General features: G+C 41.4%; 1 protein-coding gene across 1 annotated transcript in view; it reads right to left on the bottom strand.

The window, feature by feature from the left end:
* The window catches only part of LOC133552556 (protein diaphanous homolog 1), a 60,508-nt gene extending 45,578 nt beyond the window's left edge, over window positions 1-14,930 (bottom strand). The window contains exons 1-8 of the mRNA XM_061899802.1: window positions 14,804-14,930; window positions 14,636-14,730; window positions 11,016-11,117; window positions 10,539-10,778; window positions 8,982-9,111; window positions 8,779-8,902; window positions 7,357-7,522; window positions 6,856-6,988 (exon numbers count right to left, since the gene is read on the bottom strand). Coding sequence (XP_061755786.1) covers window positions 6,856-6,988; window positions 7,357-7,522; window positions 8,779-8,902; window positions 8,982-9,111; window positions 10,539-10,778; window positions 11,016-11,117; window positions 14,636-14,644 — 904 coding nt within the window. The 5' untranslated portion in view covers window positions 14,645-14,730; window positions 14,804-14,930. The remainder of the gene's footprint in view (window positions 1-6,855; window positions 6,989-7,356; window positions 7,523-8,778; window positions 8,903-8,981; window positions 9,112-10,538; window positions 10,779-11,015; window positions 11,118-14,635; window positions 14,731-14,803) is intronic.
* Between the last annotated feature and the right edge of the window lie 2,005 nt (window positions 14,931-16,935).

Genomic DNA, 16,935 nt, shown 5'->3' with positions numbered 1-16,935 from the left:
ATTTGTATACAATATTTAGTATGTGTGTATAGCAATCAGTATTTAATATATTAGTATACAATATTTAGTATGTGTGTATAGCAGGCAGTATTTAATATGTTTGTACACAATATTTAGAATGTGTATAGCAGTCAGTATTTAACATGTTTGTATACAATATTTAGTATGTGTGTATAGCAGGCAGTATTTAATATGTTTGTATACAATATTTAGTATGTGTGTATAGCAATCAGTATTTAATATGTTTGTATACAATATTTAGTATGTGTGTATAGCAATCAGTATTTAATATGTTTGTATACAATATTTAGTATGTGTGTATACAAGTCAGTATTTAATATATTAGTATACAATATTTAGTATGTGTGTATAGCAGGCAGTATTTAATATATTAGTATACAATATTTAGTATGTGTGTATAGCAGGCAGTATTTAACATGTTTGTATACAATATTTAGTATGTGTGTATACCAATCAGTATAAACAGCTATCCATTTTTTTTAAATATTACCCTTTTTGTTATGATGCATATGGGAAGAAATGTGTTTTTACTCTTTTATGACACTTTAAAAGTGAGGCACATCCCCAAGAATACATGTTTGCAGTCATTGGGATGTTTATTTTTAGGAATGTGATTGCTTCTTTTGTTGTTTTCAACCATAACTCTTTTATCCTCTGACATTCCCACAATAAATGAACAAGAATTCCCTCAGCTGCCCGACACTTCATACATAACCTGATATGTACAGCAGCTAAGAAGATGTAAAATAAAATCTATTCAAAATCTTAAATTGACTCAGCTCCTAAGGCAGTGGTTCTCAACCTTTTTTCAGTGATGTACCCCCCGTTAACATTTTTTTTAATTCAAGTACCCCCTAATCAGAGCAAAGCATTTTTGGTTGAAAAAAAGAGATAAAGAAGTAAAATACAGCACTATGTCATCAGTTTCTGATTTATTAACTTGTATAACAGTGCAAAATATTGCTCATTTGTAGTGGTCTTTCTTGAACTATTAGGAAAAAAAGATATAGAAATAACTACTGTATTTTTCGGACTATAAGCCGCAGTTTTTTTTCATAGTTTGGCCGGGGGTGCGACTTATGTGTGATATTATTAACACATTACCGTAAAATATCAAATAATATTATTTATCTCATTCATGTAAGAGACTAGACGTATAAGATTTCATGGGATTTATGGATTAGGAGTGAGAGATAGTTTGGTAAAGGTATAGCATGTTCTATATGTTCTAGTTATTTGAATGACTCTTACCATAATATGTTAGGTTAACATAGCAGTTGCTTATTTATGCCTCATATAACCTACACTTATTCAGCCTGTTGTTCACTATTCTTTATTTAGTTTAAATTGCCTTTCAAATGTCTATTCTTGCTGTTGGATTTTATAAAATAAATTTCCCCCAAAAATGCGACTTATACTCCAGTGCGACGTATACATGTGTTTTTCTTTCATTATTATGCATTTTCGGCAGGTGCGACTTATACTGCGGAGCGACTTATACTCTGAAAAATGCGGTAAAAACGTGTTGAAAAATAAACAAGTGATTGAATTCTAAATAAAGACTTCTCTACATAGAAGTAATCATAAACTTAAAGTGCCCTTTTTGGGGATTGTAATAGAAATCCATCTGGATTCATCAACTTAATTTTAAACATTTCGCCAAGAAATCTTTAACATCAATATTTAGGGAACATGTCCACAAAAAAATCGAGCTGTCAACACTGAATATTGCATTGTTGCATTTTTTTTCACAGTTTATGAACTTACATTCATATTTTATTGAAGTATTATTCAATAAATATATTTATAAAGGATTTTTGAATTGCTGCTATTTTTAGAATATTTAAAAAAAAATCTCACGTACCCCTTGGCATACCTTCAAGTACCCCCATTTGAGAACCACTGTCTTAAGGGGTAACCGCAGGATTAGGTCTCTGCTTTTTGCAGATGATGTGGTCCTGATGGCTTCATCTGACCGGGATCTTCAGCTCTCGCTGGATCGGTTCGCAGCAGAGTATGAAGCGACCGGAATGAGAATCAGCACCTCCAAGTCCGAGTCCATGGTTCTCGCCCGGAAAAGGGTGGAATGCCATCTCCGGGTTGGGGAGGAGACCCTGCCCCAAGTGGAGGAGTTCAAGTACCTAGGAGTCTTGTTCACGAGTGAGGGAAGAGAGGATCGTGAGATCGACAGGCGGATCGGTGCGGCGTCTTCAGTAATGCGGACGTTGTACCGATCCGTTGTGGTGAAGAAGGAGCTGAGCCGGAAGGCAAAGCTCTCAATTTACCAGTCGATCTACGTTCCCATCCTCACTTATGGTCATGAGCTTTGGGTCATGACCGAAAGGATAAGATCAAGGGTACAAGCGGCCCAAATGAGTTTGGGTCTCTCCCTTAGAGATAGGGTGAGAAGCTCTGCCATCCGGGAGGAACTCAAAGTAAAGCCGCTGCTCCTCCACATCGAGAGGAGCCAGATGAGGTGGTTCGGCCATCTGGTCAGGATGCCACCCGAACGCCTCCCTAGGGAGGTGTTTAGGGCACGTCCAACCGGTAGGAGGCCACAGGGAAGACCCAGGACACGTTGGGAAGACTATGTCTCCCGGCTGGCCTGGGAAGAGCAAGACGAAGTGGCTGGGGAGAGGGAAGTCTGGGTTTCCCTGCTTAGGCTGTTGCCCCCGCGACCCGACCTCGGATAAGCGGAAGATGATGGATGGATGGATGTCTTAAGGGGCTAATTGGCATTTTTCCAAATGACATTCAACGATAAGCATTTCTGAAAGATAAACATAGCATACCTCCAGAGGAATGAAATAGCTCGTACTATCATGACCTTGACTGTGCTCTGACTGGCACTGCTAATGGCAAAACCGACACCCCCTGGTGACCTTGGACAGTTTAATCAGCAACTGGGGTGTCAGGGTAACCGAGATAACGTGTGAAGTGAGAACATCCAGTAAGTTCATGAGATAAATGTGCATTATTAGGCTGCTGAGCAAAAGGAAGAAAGAGGAGTGTGTGAAAGGACATAAAACAGCTATTGTGTTGTATCCTTGAGCGTATGGGAGCATAAACAAACAGTACAAATACCAGGTGTGTGGCTGAATTTAAATACGGGTTTTGAATAACCCCAGACAAACAAATACACCACCTGTATGTAAACCATCCCACAAACACATCTTTGAAGTTCTATTATATTCCACTCAAACAAGCCTCCAAAGGCTGAGTGGAAAATGTGAGTACTTCCAACAACAAAGCCTTAGCTTCACGTGTCAAACGCAGAGGCGCCGTGTTACATGTGGACTTTCTGTGCTACCTGTGCAGGACTTTCAATGGCAGGCACACAAAGGCAGAGAGAACAAATCTCATAAAGCAAAAGCAGGAAAGAATAGAAGCCATATGGTTCTTAGAGGAAGATATTGTTGATGAAAAGATGGACACACAAAGAGGCACAAAAAGACACAGACACACTATATGTTGTAACCAGGGAAAGTCAATAATTAAACTCACAATTAATCACAAAACGATACCGCATTAATCATGTACAGTACAGGCCAAAAGTTTGGACACACCTCATTCAATGGGTTTTCTTTATTTTCATGACTATTTCCATTGTAGATTGTCACTGAAGGCATCATAACTAGGAATGAAAACATGTAAAAAAAGGTGAAATAATAATGGTTTCCTCAAAATAGCCACGCTTTGCTCTGATTACTTTTTTTTGCACACTCTTGGCATCCTCTCGATGAGCTTCAAGAGGTAGTCACCTGAAAGGGTTTTCACTTCACAGGTGTCATAGTTTTGATGCCTTCAGTGACAATCTACAATGTAAATAGTCGTGTAAATAAAACATCAAAACTAGGAATGAACACTTGTGGAGTTATTTATTTAACAAAAAAAGGTGAAGTAATTGAAAACATGTTTTATATTCTAGTTTCTTCAAAATAGCCACCCTTTGCTCCATTCTCTCAATTTTCAAGAAGTAGTCACCTGAAATGCCTTTCACTTCACAGGTGTGCTTGAAGCTCATGCAGAGAATGCCAAGAGTGTGCAAAGCAGTAATCAGAACAACGGGTGGCTATTTTGAAGAAACTAGAATATAAAACATGTTTCAGTTATTTCACCTTTTTTTGTTACATACCGTATTTTTCGGAATTATAAGTCGCAGTTTTTTTTATAGTTTGTCCAGGGGTGCGACTTATACTCCGGTGCGATTTACGTGGGAAATTATTAACACATTACCGTAAAACATTAATTAATATTATTTATCTCATTCGCGGAAGAGACGAAGAAAATGTCAGCAATCGTCACACACACGTCACCCAATAAGAATTGTGCGGGGGAGGGTCATGGCAGAAGTGCATTGTGGGTCATGGAATGCTAACTGCTATATGCTATATCAGGGGTCGGGAACCTTTTTGGCTGAGAGAGCCAAGAATCCAAATATTTTAAAATGTATTTCCCTAAGAGCCAGATAATATATTTTTAACACCGAACACAACTAAACGCGTGCATTTTTAAGTAAGACCAACATTTCCAGAGTATAATAGGTCTCTTATTCTTTGTATTAACATTGTTATTCTGAAGTTAACTGTGGAGGGGCCGTGGCCTGCAGCAAAGCAGGATGTTGCCAGGACCGGCCTCGAAATCAGCGACAGGTACGTAGATGGCCCACCTGGGCCTTGTTATCTAATCACCTGTCGCTCTGTTATAAGCAGCAGCCAGGAGGAGGGACAGGGTTGGAGCTGGAGCCAGAGCGCGAGTGAGGACGAAACAGAAAGAGAAAATTGCTGGAAAGCAACTGAGAGAAAAATAAAATAAAACAATATTGTAACCCTAAAACAGGCTCTTGGTGGTCGGAAGAACCCCCAGGAGGGCAAGTCCCACACTAACCAATAATAAACAAATAACTTCTTACCATTAATGCAACTTCTTGAACATAAAAAAGCATGAGAATGTTTTATATTTTGAACGTTATTTTTAACACTGTGATTACAAGTGGAATTATTCATTACTTATCGTGTTAAGCAATGTCAGCTCAGATTTATCCGAGAGCCAGATGCAGTCATCAAAAGAGCCACATCTGGCTCTAGAGCCATAGGTTCCCTACCCCTGTTCTATATGCTACTGCTGTAGCTATTAGGATACATTTCTTCATGGTTGGCGGTAACTTACAAAAAGTGAGAAGGGCTGAACAAAAATGGCGCTGAAAAGGAAATCATGTAGTGCAGATTACAAGCTGGACGTAGTGAAATATGCAGCAGAAAAGGACAAGAGGAAGCGGCAGAGTTGTTTAGAAGCCACATCCAGGAAGAAGATTTCATGGGATTTATGGATTAGGAGTGAGAGATAGTTTGGTAAAGGTATAGCATGTTCTATATGTTATAGTTATTTGAATGACTCTTACCATAATATGTTAGGTTAACATAGCAGTTGCTTATTTATGCCTCATATAACCTACACTTATTCAGCCTGTTGTTCACTATTCTTTATTTATTTTAAATTGCCTTTCAAATGTCTATTCTTGCTGTTGGATTTTATCAAATACATTTCTCCAAAGATGCGACTTATACTCCAGTGCGACTTATATATGTTTTTTTCCTTCTTTATTATGCATTTTTGGCAGGTGCAATTTATAATCTGAAAAATATGGTAATCAGAGCAAAAGGTGGATACTTTGAAGAAACTAAAATTAAAAACATGTTTTCTGTTATTTCACCTTTTTTGTTAAGAACATAACTCCACATGTGTTCAATCATAGTTTTGATGCCTTCAGTGACAATCTACAATGTAAATACTCACGAAAACCAAGAAAACACATTGAAAGAGGAGAAGGAGTGTCCAAACTTTTGGCCTGTATTGTACATACACCTTCATTTCGGATGGTTAGCTGAACTGCCGAACAGGTTGTTATACGGACAGTTCAGATCAATGCATACTCCAGGACAAAGATGGGTGAAGACAATTCAACTGGTGGGCTTGGTGGCAAATTGTAAAATATAAAAAACACTGACGGTACTTGAGATAATATTGTCAGTAAGTTTTGAACAAATAAATACCATGCATTTTCATTTAAGTGTTCCTGGATTTCATTCTGACAATAAAATTGCATTTGTGTCCAAATAGTGTTTTTTTTAAAAGTTTATTTCAATTATGCACGCAAGTAATTTACTGCGATTAATTGTGATTTGTCTAAATGAAAAATTGTGATTCATCTGATGAAATAATGTTATGGTTAAACAGCGCTAGTTTGAAACTTTCATGCACAGTGTGCTTGGTCTGTGGTCAATTTAGGATTTAAGACTCCTTGGAGATGCCAAAGTGGAGCCACAGAATGAAGGAATGTGCTAAAAGTAGGTTAGAGTCTTGGAAGGGAAGGAAAAGTATCTGGACATGATTAAGTCTGCTAAGAAGGACTGGAGAATTCTGTAAAGCAACAGCTTTTTTTCTACTCTAAGGTACATGTTTGGTAATTAAATATGCTCTTTTAAGTTGTTCATGTGAAAGCCAAGCTATTATTTACCAGAAGAGCTGGAAGGTGAGGAAGCAATCTCTTGATAAAGTGACTTCTTTTCACTGCCTTTCAGAAGAGATTCTTTGTGACTTTTTAAAGGCAAGTCATCCACATTAGATTATCTCTGCTCTTTAAACGATGATGTGATGTTTTGTCTCAGTCACACACACACACACACACACACACTGACACACACACACACACACAAACTCCACTGACTGAAGTGTGGACTCTGACTGCCCCCAACTGGAGTATGAGGGGAACAACAACAACAAAAAAGAGCATTTCTCCTCCCAAAATCCCACATTTAAGAAGAAAACAGTGACCTGCGTTGATGTCCAGGTGCTGATTCCTCTTCAGTTTCTCTTCCTTTTCCCTCTCCGCCTTTTCTCTGGCCAGTTTGGCCTTTCGGATCTTTTCTTCCGCCTCTCTCCTCTTCTGATTATCCTTCACTGCTTGCTGAAGAAAGGAACGAGATAGAAAATGAGCAATGGGGACAAAGAATCAACTAAATGACATGGTTGACATTATTCTAGAGAGAATGGTGGACAAGAGGAGGAAGTGTAGTGATAGATTGATGTGGAAACAACACTCCAGTACCAGGATGTCAGTAAATCACAATAGCTGGAAAAACAAGTCGGCTCCTGTGAGGATTCTTCCAAACAAGTCTCAGTTGATGCATAAACAGACAATACATGAGTCACACTATTATGTCAATAGAGACAGGTGCAAAAGAGGTTTCTTCGGCCTGCAGGTTTGACAATTATCCCTTAGCTGTAAAGTTTGTTTTGCAGGTAAAGGATGAGCATAAACGTCCTGACACATACCTGGAACATGTTCTTGAAGGTGTTGAGGTCCCCGAAGAATTCCTCCACAGAAATTTTTCTGGGGTCAAAGACAAAATACTCTCCGAGGTCGTTATACTGCTTCTCCATGTTCTTATGCATCAGATCCAACTTCTCATACTGTTCTTGGGCCAAGCCCACAAAAATGTGAAGCCATGATGTTAAGGAAAAAAAGTATGTCTATAACTTCATATCCCACGTGTATTATTACAAAGGGTGTAACGGTACGTGTATTTGTATTGAACCGTTTCGGTACGGGCGTTTCGGTTCGGAGGTGTACCAAACGAGTTTCCACACGAACATATTAAGTAGCGTACCGCACGTTGTGTAAACAATGCACACCGAGACACAACACACGGCATGCTAGCAGCGACCGGGCTACGATAGACTGACCACACCTCCTCTTTTCACCAGACATGTCCTCTTTTGTGGGGCTGTCCAGGTGGAGTTTCTTAAATTCCTCAAATGTCCAGCATTTAATGTACATCCAGGGTTGAGAAGGGGTTAAAAACAAAACAAATTAGTGAGGGATGGGCAGAGACAGAGAGAGTTATAATAAACGCGCATGCGTCACCAGGCTGTGCTTTTTATCCATTGATTTATCAGATTTTATTTTTTATTGTCTATAGCAGGGGTGTCAAAAGTGTGCCGCGGAGGCCATTTGCGGAACACAGCTAATGTTCTAAAGGCCGCCGGCACATTCTAAAAATACTATTAAAATAAACAAAAACATAAAAAAAGTGAAATAAAAAAGCTTAAAGTTAAAGTACCAATGATTGTCACACACATACTAGATGTGGCGAAATTATTCTCTGCATTTGACCCATCACCCTTGATGTTTCTTGGGAAGTGAGGGGAGCAGTGAGCAGCAGCGGTGCCACGCCCGGGAATCATTTATGGTGATTTAACCCCCAATTCCAACCCTTAATGCTGAGTGCCAAGCAGGGAGGTAATGGCTCCCATTTTTATAGTCTTTGGTATGACTCGGCCGGGGTTTGAACTCACGACTTACCCATCTCAGGGCGGACACTCTAACCACTAGGCCACCGAGTAGGTCAAAGGTTAAATGTAATTTAGAAAAAGTTGCAATGTTGACAAATAAAACAAAGCTGTTTTTCTTTCTTTCAAACTGTCATTGCTCAAAACATAATATTGAATCAAAATCAATGTTATTATGAATTATTGACCTATCCAAGGTTTCCATTACTTCACATCAGATATTTTGCAAATTTTGCAAATTTGGTAAATAAATAACCCAAAAATTTATATTTTGTTGTTTTCTTAGTGTACCGAAAATGAACCGAACTGTGACCTCTAAACTGAGGTACGTACCGAACCAACATTTTTGTGTACCGTTACACTCCTAATTATTACGCAATACTCAAACTGCTCTGAGAGGATATGGACATCTTCTCCACAAACAGGTCCTTGTCGTTTTGTGCAGGCGGGAAGGTTTCAATGTCCTTCTTCAAGTTCTTGATCTGGCGACCCATCAGTTCCAGATTCTTTTGAAGTATCTCCGCAGGAACTGTAAGCAATATGAAGACAACAAAGGGTTTTTTAGTGGTCATTTCTTAGTGTATTGTTCAGTTTGATGTCAAGTATACCTCTGCTGGCCTTCTCCACATGAATGAGCTCGTCTGTAAAGGTCATGACTTCAGGGTACTGTTCCAGGCACACGTCAGCCAGAAAGTGGAGCAGAGTCTGCTTCAGGTCAGCTGATTTGGTGTCACGTAGCTGCTCGGATGCATATTGATAAAGCAATCGATTAGAAATCTATACAGCGTCCAGTGGCTGCCACTGCGTTCCACATTTCAGTAAACTACTTATGCAGCATGTGATAAATACGTTTTTTGTTTGACTGAGACTTTTATTAGTATTTTGCACAGTACAGTACATATTTGATCCGTGATATCGACAGGCGGATCGGTGCGGCGTCTTCAGTAATGCGGACGTTGTACCGATCCGTCGTGGTGAAGAAGGAGCTGAGCCGGAAGGCAAAGCTCTCAATTTATCGGTCGATCTACGTTCCCATCCTCACCTATGGTCATGAGCTTTGGGTCATGACCGAAAGGATAAGATCACGGGTACAAGCAGCCCAAATTAGTTTGGGTCTCTCCCTTAGAGATAGGGTGAGAAGCTCTGTCATCCGGGAGGAACTCAAAGTAAAGCCGCTGCTCCTTCACATCGAAAGTAGCCAGATGAGGTGGTTCGGGCATCTGGTCAGGATGCCACCCGAACGCCTCCCTAGGGAGGTGTTTAGGGCACGTCCAACCGGTAGGAGGCCACGGGGAAGACCCAGGACACGTTGGGAGGACTATGGAAATGGGAACGCCCCGGGATCCCCCGGGAAGAGCTAGACAAAGTGGCTGGGGAAAGGGAAGTCTGGGTTTCCCTGCTTAGGCTGTTGCCCCCGCGACCCGACCTCGGATAAGCGGAAGAAGATGGATGGTACATATTCAGTCCAATTGACCACTAAATGGTAACACCCCGATAAGTTTTTCAACTAGCTTAAGTCGGGGTCCAGGTTGATCAATGCATGGTAAGCTTGGGTCTACAAGTGAGAACGCGGTCTTGCAGGTGCCACAGTAACCAGGCTCTAACCTCGGAAGAATTCCTGCAACAAAATCAGGTTGTATTTTGTTTCTTTTCAAAGCGGAACACTCACTTACAAACCCTGCAAAGCAAATAAAAGCAGTGAAATAAAACACTTTTAACGAGACGTGTTAAACATGTCCAGGAAGAGGCTAGCTAAGGTAAAGGTGCTACAGCTTAAGCATTTGTTTTTGTTACTTAAAAAATACAAGTTTGTTTTTTTTGTAGTGAAGTGAAGTGAATTATATTTATATAGCACTTTTCTCAAGTGACTCAAAGCGCTTTACATAGTGAAACCCAATATCTAGGTTACATTTAAACCAGTGTGGGTGGCACTGGGAGCAGGTGGGTAAAGTGTCTTGCCCAAGGACACAACGGCAGTGACTAGGATGGCGGAAGCGGGAATCGAACCTGCAACCCTCAAGTTGCTGGCACGGCTGCTCTACCAACCGAGCTATGTTGTAGTAAAATGCTTCACAATCAACAATAATCAGAACAGTTCTAGGAATGCTGATGTTTATATACCATTCAGTTGTGCTTGTGTACACCTTTGTGAGTTTTTCTTTTACCTTGCACAGGTACGATATGGAAAAGCCGAAGGCCTTGCCATTGCGGGAGCCTGCGTTCATGTAATTGCCAAGGAGGAGGATGATCTGCAGCAGCTTGGAGAAGGAGCTGCTTTTCCTGAGCTCCTCACAGGCCGCCGTCACAGACACCACGTCCGGTTTGATATTGTTTATCTGTTCCTCAAACTGGAGCTTGAAGAGGATGGCCTGAAGCCGCGGTTGCAGACGCTTTACACTGGACATCTGGGGGAAAAGATATGGATGTATCAGGATGTAAGGGGGGGGGGTAATATCACATGACTGATGGAGATATTTTTCACAAACTGATTGCTGAACAAAGAAGTATGTGTTTGGCTTCTTTAACAATTAGTGTGACAGATTTGTTGACCACAGTGTACAGTATCTCATGATGTCATTAGGCATCACGCGCTCATCGCTAGTGGTTTACAACTCCCAATGTATGACTGAGGGTCTTCTTACCACAACGCCAAACTGTTCAGCCTCCGCCAAGTCATCGTATTCATCCTTCATCTCGCTCAGTGTGCTTAGCTGCTCTGCTGTCGGCAACTGTTTGATCAGGTTCTACATGGCAAGCAATGGAGAAGTGACTGATACAGGTGTAGATTCCTTAGACCTCTTTTGAATTTCACTAAGGGGACATTTCCAAAAGGACTAACTAATAAAGTTCCTGTCTATCTATCTGGACCAGACCTGGGAAAATTAAGGCACGCCAGACATTCCCAAATAATTGTTTTTGATCTTTAAGATGGAAAGTGTCAAATGACTAAGTCTTGAACTATACAAAGCATTTCAATGGTTGGAATCTGGTTTTGCATGATATATTAGTTACTCCATCCATCCATCTTCTTCCGCTTATCCGAGGTCGGGTCGCGGGGGCAGCAGCCTAAGCAGGGAAGCCCAGACTTCCTTCTCCCAGGCCACTTTGTCTAGCTCTTCCCGGGGGATCCCGAGGCGTTCCCAGGCCAGTCGGGAGACATAGTCTTCCCAACGTGTCCTGGGTCTTCCCCAGTTGGACGTGCCCTAAACGCCTCCCTCGGGAGGCGTTCGGGTGGCATCCTGACCAGATGCCCGAACCACCTCATCTGGCTCCTCTCGATGTGGAGGAGCAGCGGCTTTACTTTGAGTTCCTCCCGGATGACAGAGCTTCTCACCCTATCTCTAAGGGAGAGACCCGCCACCCGGCGGAAGAAACTCATTTGGGCCGCTTGTACCCGTGATCTTATCCTTTCGGTCATGACCCAAAGCTCATGACCATAGGTGAGGATGGGAACGTAGATCGACCGGTAAATTGAGAGCTTTGCCTTCCGGCTCAGCTCCTTCTTCACCACAACAGATCGGTACAACGTCCGCATTACTGAAGACGCCGCACCGATCCGCCTGTCGATCTCACGATCCACTCTTCCCTCACTCGTGAACAAGACTCCTAGGTACTTGAACTCCTCCACTTGGGGCAGGGTCTCCTCCCCAACCCGGAGATGGCACTCCACCCTTTTCCGGGAGAGAACCATGGACTCGGACTTGGAGGTGCTGATTCTCATTCCGGCCGCTTCACACTCGGCTGCGAACCGATCCAGTGAGAGCTGAAGATCCCGGACAGATGAAGCCATCAGGACCACATCGTCTGCAAAAAGCAGAGACCTAATCCTGCGACCACCAAACCGGAACCCCCCCTACTAGTTACTATAGTAATCTAATTAGTTACTCTGGTAATGTAAGTCACAGCAGCTTAGACCAGGCACCAAGCAGTGTGGGTGGGGAGCGTTTCCACAGAGTGTTTTTCCAGAGTGGCCAGCCTGAAATGTAGGAGTCAGGGACCGACGTGGAAGGAGATTTTTACAACAAAGTTCTAAAGCTTAGTGATATATCAGCTACATCTGAATGGAGGTGGGTTTTTTTTTTGGTTTTTTTTACCCTTCGCGTTCATATTTCGCTGTGTTTGCTGCATTTTGCTTGATTGTAAAATATGTCGATGAAGAGGGGGGGTGACATTCATATGTTGTCAATATTCAGTGTTTTATCCTTCATACTTAATATTGAAAAGCCCACATTCTTTGTTTTCATGTACATTCTGGGTGTCTCATTCAGTAAAAAAATAAAAATTCCATTCCGTTTTCGTTTTTAGCATTCAGACAATATTGTGAAGTTTTGTGTTAGTGCTCCTAAAGGAGATGTATTGGCCCCCAGACACATTTCTTTCCTCTAAATTTGGCCCCCCAGGTAATAATTTCCCAGGATTGATCTAGACCAGGGGTGCCCATTACGTCGATCGCGAGCTACCAGTCGACCGCGGGGGGTGTGTCAGTCGATCTCGAGCCAGGCTTTTAAAAAAAAATAGACCTAAATATTAGTGATCATCAATCTTCACCAAGACGTCACTTAAATGACATTCACGGTACCGAGGGTCTTGTGAGATGACGCTGGCTGCTGCAAGATCATTATTATGAAAATATGACCGAGAGGAAGGCGAGAAACACTTTATTTCAACAGACTCTTGCGCCGTACCTTCCGTCAAAACTCTAAAGGCCGACTGCACATTTCCTATCTTCACAATAAAAGCCCTGCTTCATGCTGTCTGCGCTAACTAAATACAGAGTCTCGGAAAACTGGCGTGCACAAGCGATCCCTCAGAAAGCTGGCGTGCACATCACTTGTGCACGCCAGCTTTCCGAGACTCTTATTTTGTTAGCGCAGGCAGCATGAAGCAGGGCTTTTATTGTGAAGATAGGAAATGTGCAGTCGGCCTTTAGAGTTTTGACGGAAGGGACGGCGCGAAAGTCTGTTGAATTAAAAGTGTTTCTCGCCTTCCTCTCTGTCATTTTTTCATAATAATGAACTGGCAGCAGCCAGCGTCATCTCACAAGACCCTCGGGTGCCGTGAATGTCAATCAAGCAAGCTACGGAATTTGCCCCCAATGTTTTTCTTGTAAAGTGTATGGAAGCTGGATGAATTAGATGCCAAAAACCAACCACTTTCATGTGGTATTGTACAGAAAGGACAACTTTTTTTCTCCTCCATTTGAAAATGTGGGCGTTATCATTACTGTCTGATTCCAATCAATGCAAGTCATCAGAATCAGGTAATACACCAACTTATATTCTTGTCTTTGTGAAAGAAAGACATCTATATGTGTTACACATGCTTGTATTATCATTAAACACATTTAACTTGTTTACAAAAATCTCTCTTTCATAAATAAATAAATATAAATGATATATATAAATGAGGTAGATCCCCTCGAGTTGGTCATTTGAAAAGTAGCTCGCCTGCAGAAAAAGTGTGGGCACCCCTGATCTAGACTGTGTATATGCAGTAAGAGCTTTTGAAGTCAGATGAATCACACCAATCAGCTAAATCAGTGGCTCTCAAATGGGGGTACGCGTACCCCTGGGGGTACTTGAAGGTATGCCAAGGGGTATGTGAGATTTTTCAAAAATATTCTAAAAATAGCAACAATTCAAAAATCCTTTTTAAATATATTTATTGAATAATACTTCAACAAAATATGAATATAAGTTCATAAACTGTGGAAAAAAATGCAACAATGCAATATTCAGTGTTGACAGCTAGATTTTTTGTGGACATGTTCCATAAATATTGATGTTAAATATTTCATTTTTTGTGAGGAAATGTTTAGAATGAAGTTGATGAATCCAGATGGATCTCTATTACAATCCCCAAAGAGGGCACTTTAAGTCGATGATTACTTCTATGTGGAGAAATCTTTATTTTGAATTGAATCACTTTATTTTTCAACAAGTTTTTAGTCATTTTTATATCTTTTTTTCCCAAATAGTTCAAGAAAGACCACTACAAATGAGCAATATTTTGGACTGTTATACAATTTAATAAATCCGAAACTGATGACATAGTGCTGTATTTTACTTCTTTATCTCTTTTTTTCCAACCAAAAATGTTTTGCTCTGATTAGGGGGTACTTGAATTAAAAACATGTTCACAGGGGGTACATCACTGAAAAAAGGTTGAGAACCACTGAACTAAATGATATTAGTCGTAGAAAAAAAATACTATGAAGAATGTGGACATAACGTGAAAAGAACTGTTAAAGGTGAACCCGTACCTGGACCATGGACTCTCTAAGGATGTCCTCGTTGACTTCCAGAATGGCGGTCTTGATCTCTTCATATGGGATACGGAAAGATCCCAGAAAAATGGCTACATGCACCAAACAGAGTTTTAGGCCGGACTTAATTGGTCATGCATTTTTACACAATGTTATCAAACTTACAAAGGTTTTGTGAGGACTTGGAGTCAATAACCTTCAGCTCCTTGACCTTCTTTTTTTGCAGATGCTTGTCGTCTCCGCCGTCAAGCTCCTTTTTGGCTGCACATTAAGGACAGAGAGGAGATATAAATAACTTTGTTAGGAACATCTGTATATCGACAGTTGAATGTATGACGACTGTGAACAAAGTAAGTTCCTGTGCTATAAAGGGGATGATAAAACAATGGGTGAGTGTTGATGATGAGAATTATGATTTTAGGGCCTGGCTCTGTTTGTGCTCGGGTTTATTCCAAGGATGTCTGACAAGGTGTAGGTCATGGCTCTGTGTGGACGAGTCACGTTCTTAAGACTCCGGCTTATTAGTGATTCCTAGAGCCCAAAAAAAGTCTGCGGGCTATAGAGCGTTTTCCGTTCGGGCTCCAGTACTCTGGAATGCCCTCCCGGTAACAGTTCGAGATGCTACCTCAGTAGAAGCATTCAAGTCTCACCTTAAAACTCATCTGTATACTCTAGCCTTTAAATAGACCTCCTTTTTAGACCAGTTGATCTGCCGCTTCTTTTCTTTCTCCTATGTCCCCCCCTCCCTTGTGGAGGGGGTCCGGTCCGATGACCATGGATGAAGTACTGGCTGTCCAGAGTCGAGACCCAGGATGGACCGCTCGCCTGTATCGGTTGGGGACATCTCTACGCTGCTGATCCGCCTCCGCTTGAGATGGTTTCCTGTGGACGGGACTCTCGCTGCTGTCTTGGATCCGCTTGAACTGAACTCTCGCGGCTGTGTTGGATCCACTATGGATTGAACTTTCACAGTATCATGTTAGACCCGCTCGACATCCATTGCTTTCGGTCCCCTAGAGGGGGCGGGGGGTTGCCCACATCTGAGGTCCGCTCCAAGGTTTCTCATAGTCAGCATTGTCACTGGCGTCCCACTGGATGTGAATTCTCCCTGCCCACTGGGTGTGAGTTTTCCTTGCCCTTTTGTGGGTTCTTCCGAGGATGTTGTAGTCGTAATGATTTGTGCAGTCCTTTGAGACATTTGTGATTTGGGGCTATATAAATAAACATTGATTGATTGATTGATTACAAATCTAACTACAATGTTTTTTTTCTTCAAGAAGTGGGTCATTTAGTGTCATCCTGGTGCTGAAAGCATTGAAATGCCCAAGATTTGTGGACTGAAGTGTTACAGTTCATGGAGGGCTGCTGGAAACGCGACACAAACCTACCAAGATGAACTCCTACTTCCTATAATCCATCCAAAATGCACCTAAGCAAACATCACCCTGTTATTTCAACAGCCCTGGACAGGGAAAAGTGACACCTATGTGCGAGACCATGGTGTGAGATGAAAGAAGTCCCGGCGGCCTGCTAAATGTCCTCCGACATTTGTTAGCTGTGAGGCATGTTAACTTTTGCAATAGGCTTGCAGATACAGTACGCTTTATGACACACTCGCACTCCACTAACACTTTAGTGTTAACCTGCTCTGACAAGGTCAGATTTGTGACTATAAGGGCGTGTTATTGTGTGTTGAGGGGGTAGTGAATGTGAACCGGACAAGAATTAGGGCTGAAAGATGAACAAGCCACATTAAATTGTACTGAGGCAAGGTATAATTTGATTTAAGGTCGACAGAAAAGCGAATGTCACTGCCGGTCAGCTAGTTTTTTTTTTCTTTCAGGGGAAAATACTTAGGAAACTTCCAACAAAAAATAAAAAAAACTCCAATTGTCATAGGGGAGACATGACATCATTTAATGACTTCCATATTTCCTTGAATTGCCACCGGGTATATAGTATGCACCTGACTAGAACTACTGCCGGGTCAAACTTGTATCGCAAAATAATTAGCGCATGCTTAGCATTACCGCCGGCTCAGAATTAAACTAATTTTGCAAAATATTATTTTTATTAGCGCATGTCTAGAATTTCCACCGGGTCAAACTCGTCACGTCACGATCAAAATAGAGGAGGCTGATTTCAATAATTTGAAATCACATAAAGGGAAGAAGATTAAGAGCTATTCAGTAAGATTTAAGATCCAAGCTATTGAATATACTAAAAAGAACAGTAATTAATATACCGTAGCTGCGTGTGTCAAATATGAGTCATTAAATGACTCACGTCTCCTGGTG

This window comes from Nerophis ophidion, linkage group LG05 (assembly GCF_033978795.1).
Source record: "Nerophis ophidion isolate RoL-2023_Sa linkage group LG05, RoL_Noph_v1.0, whole genome shotgun sequence".
Taxonomy (NCBI): domain Eukaryota; kingdom Metazoa; phylum Chordata; class Actinopteri; order Syngnathiformes; family Syngnathidae; genus Nerophis; species Nerophis ophidion.
The sequence above is the reverse complement of the archived record's forward strand: the minus strand, read 5'-3'. Positions and strand labels throughout refer to the sequence as shown.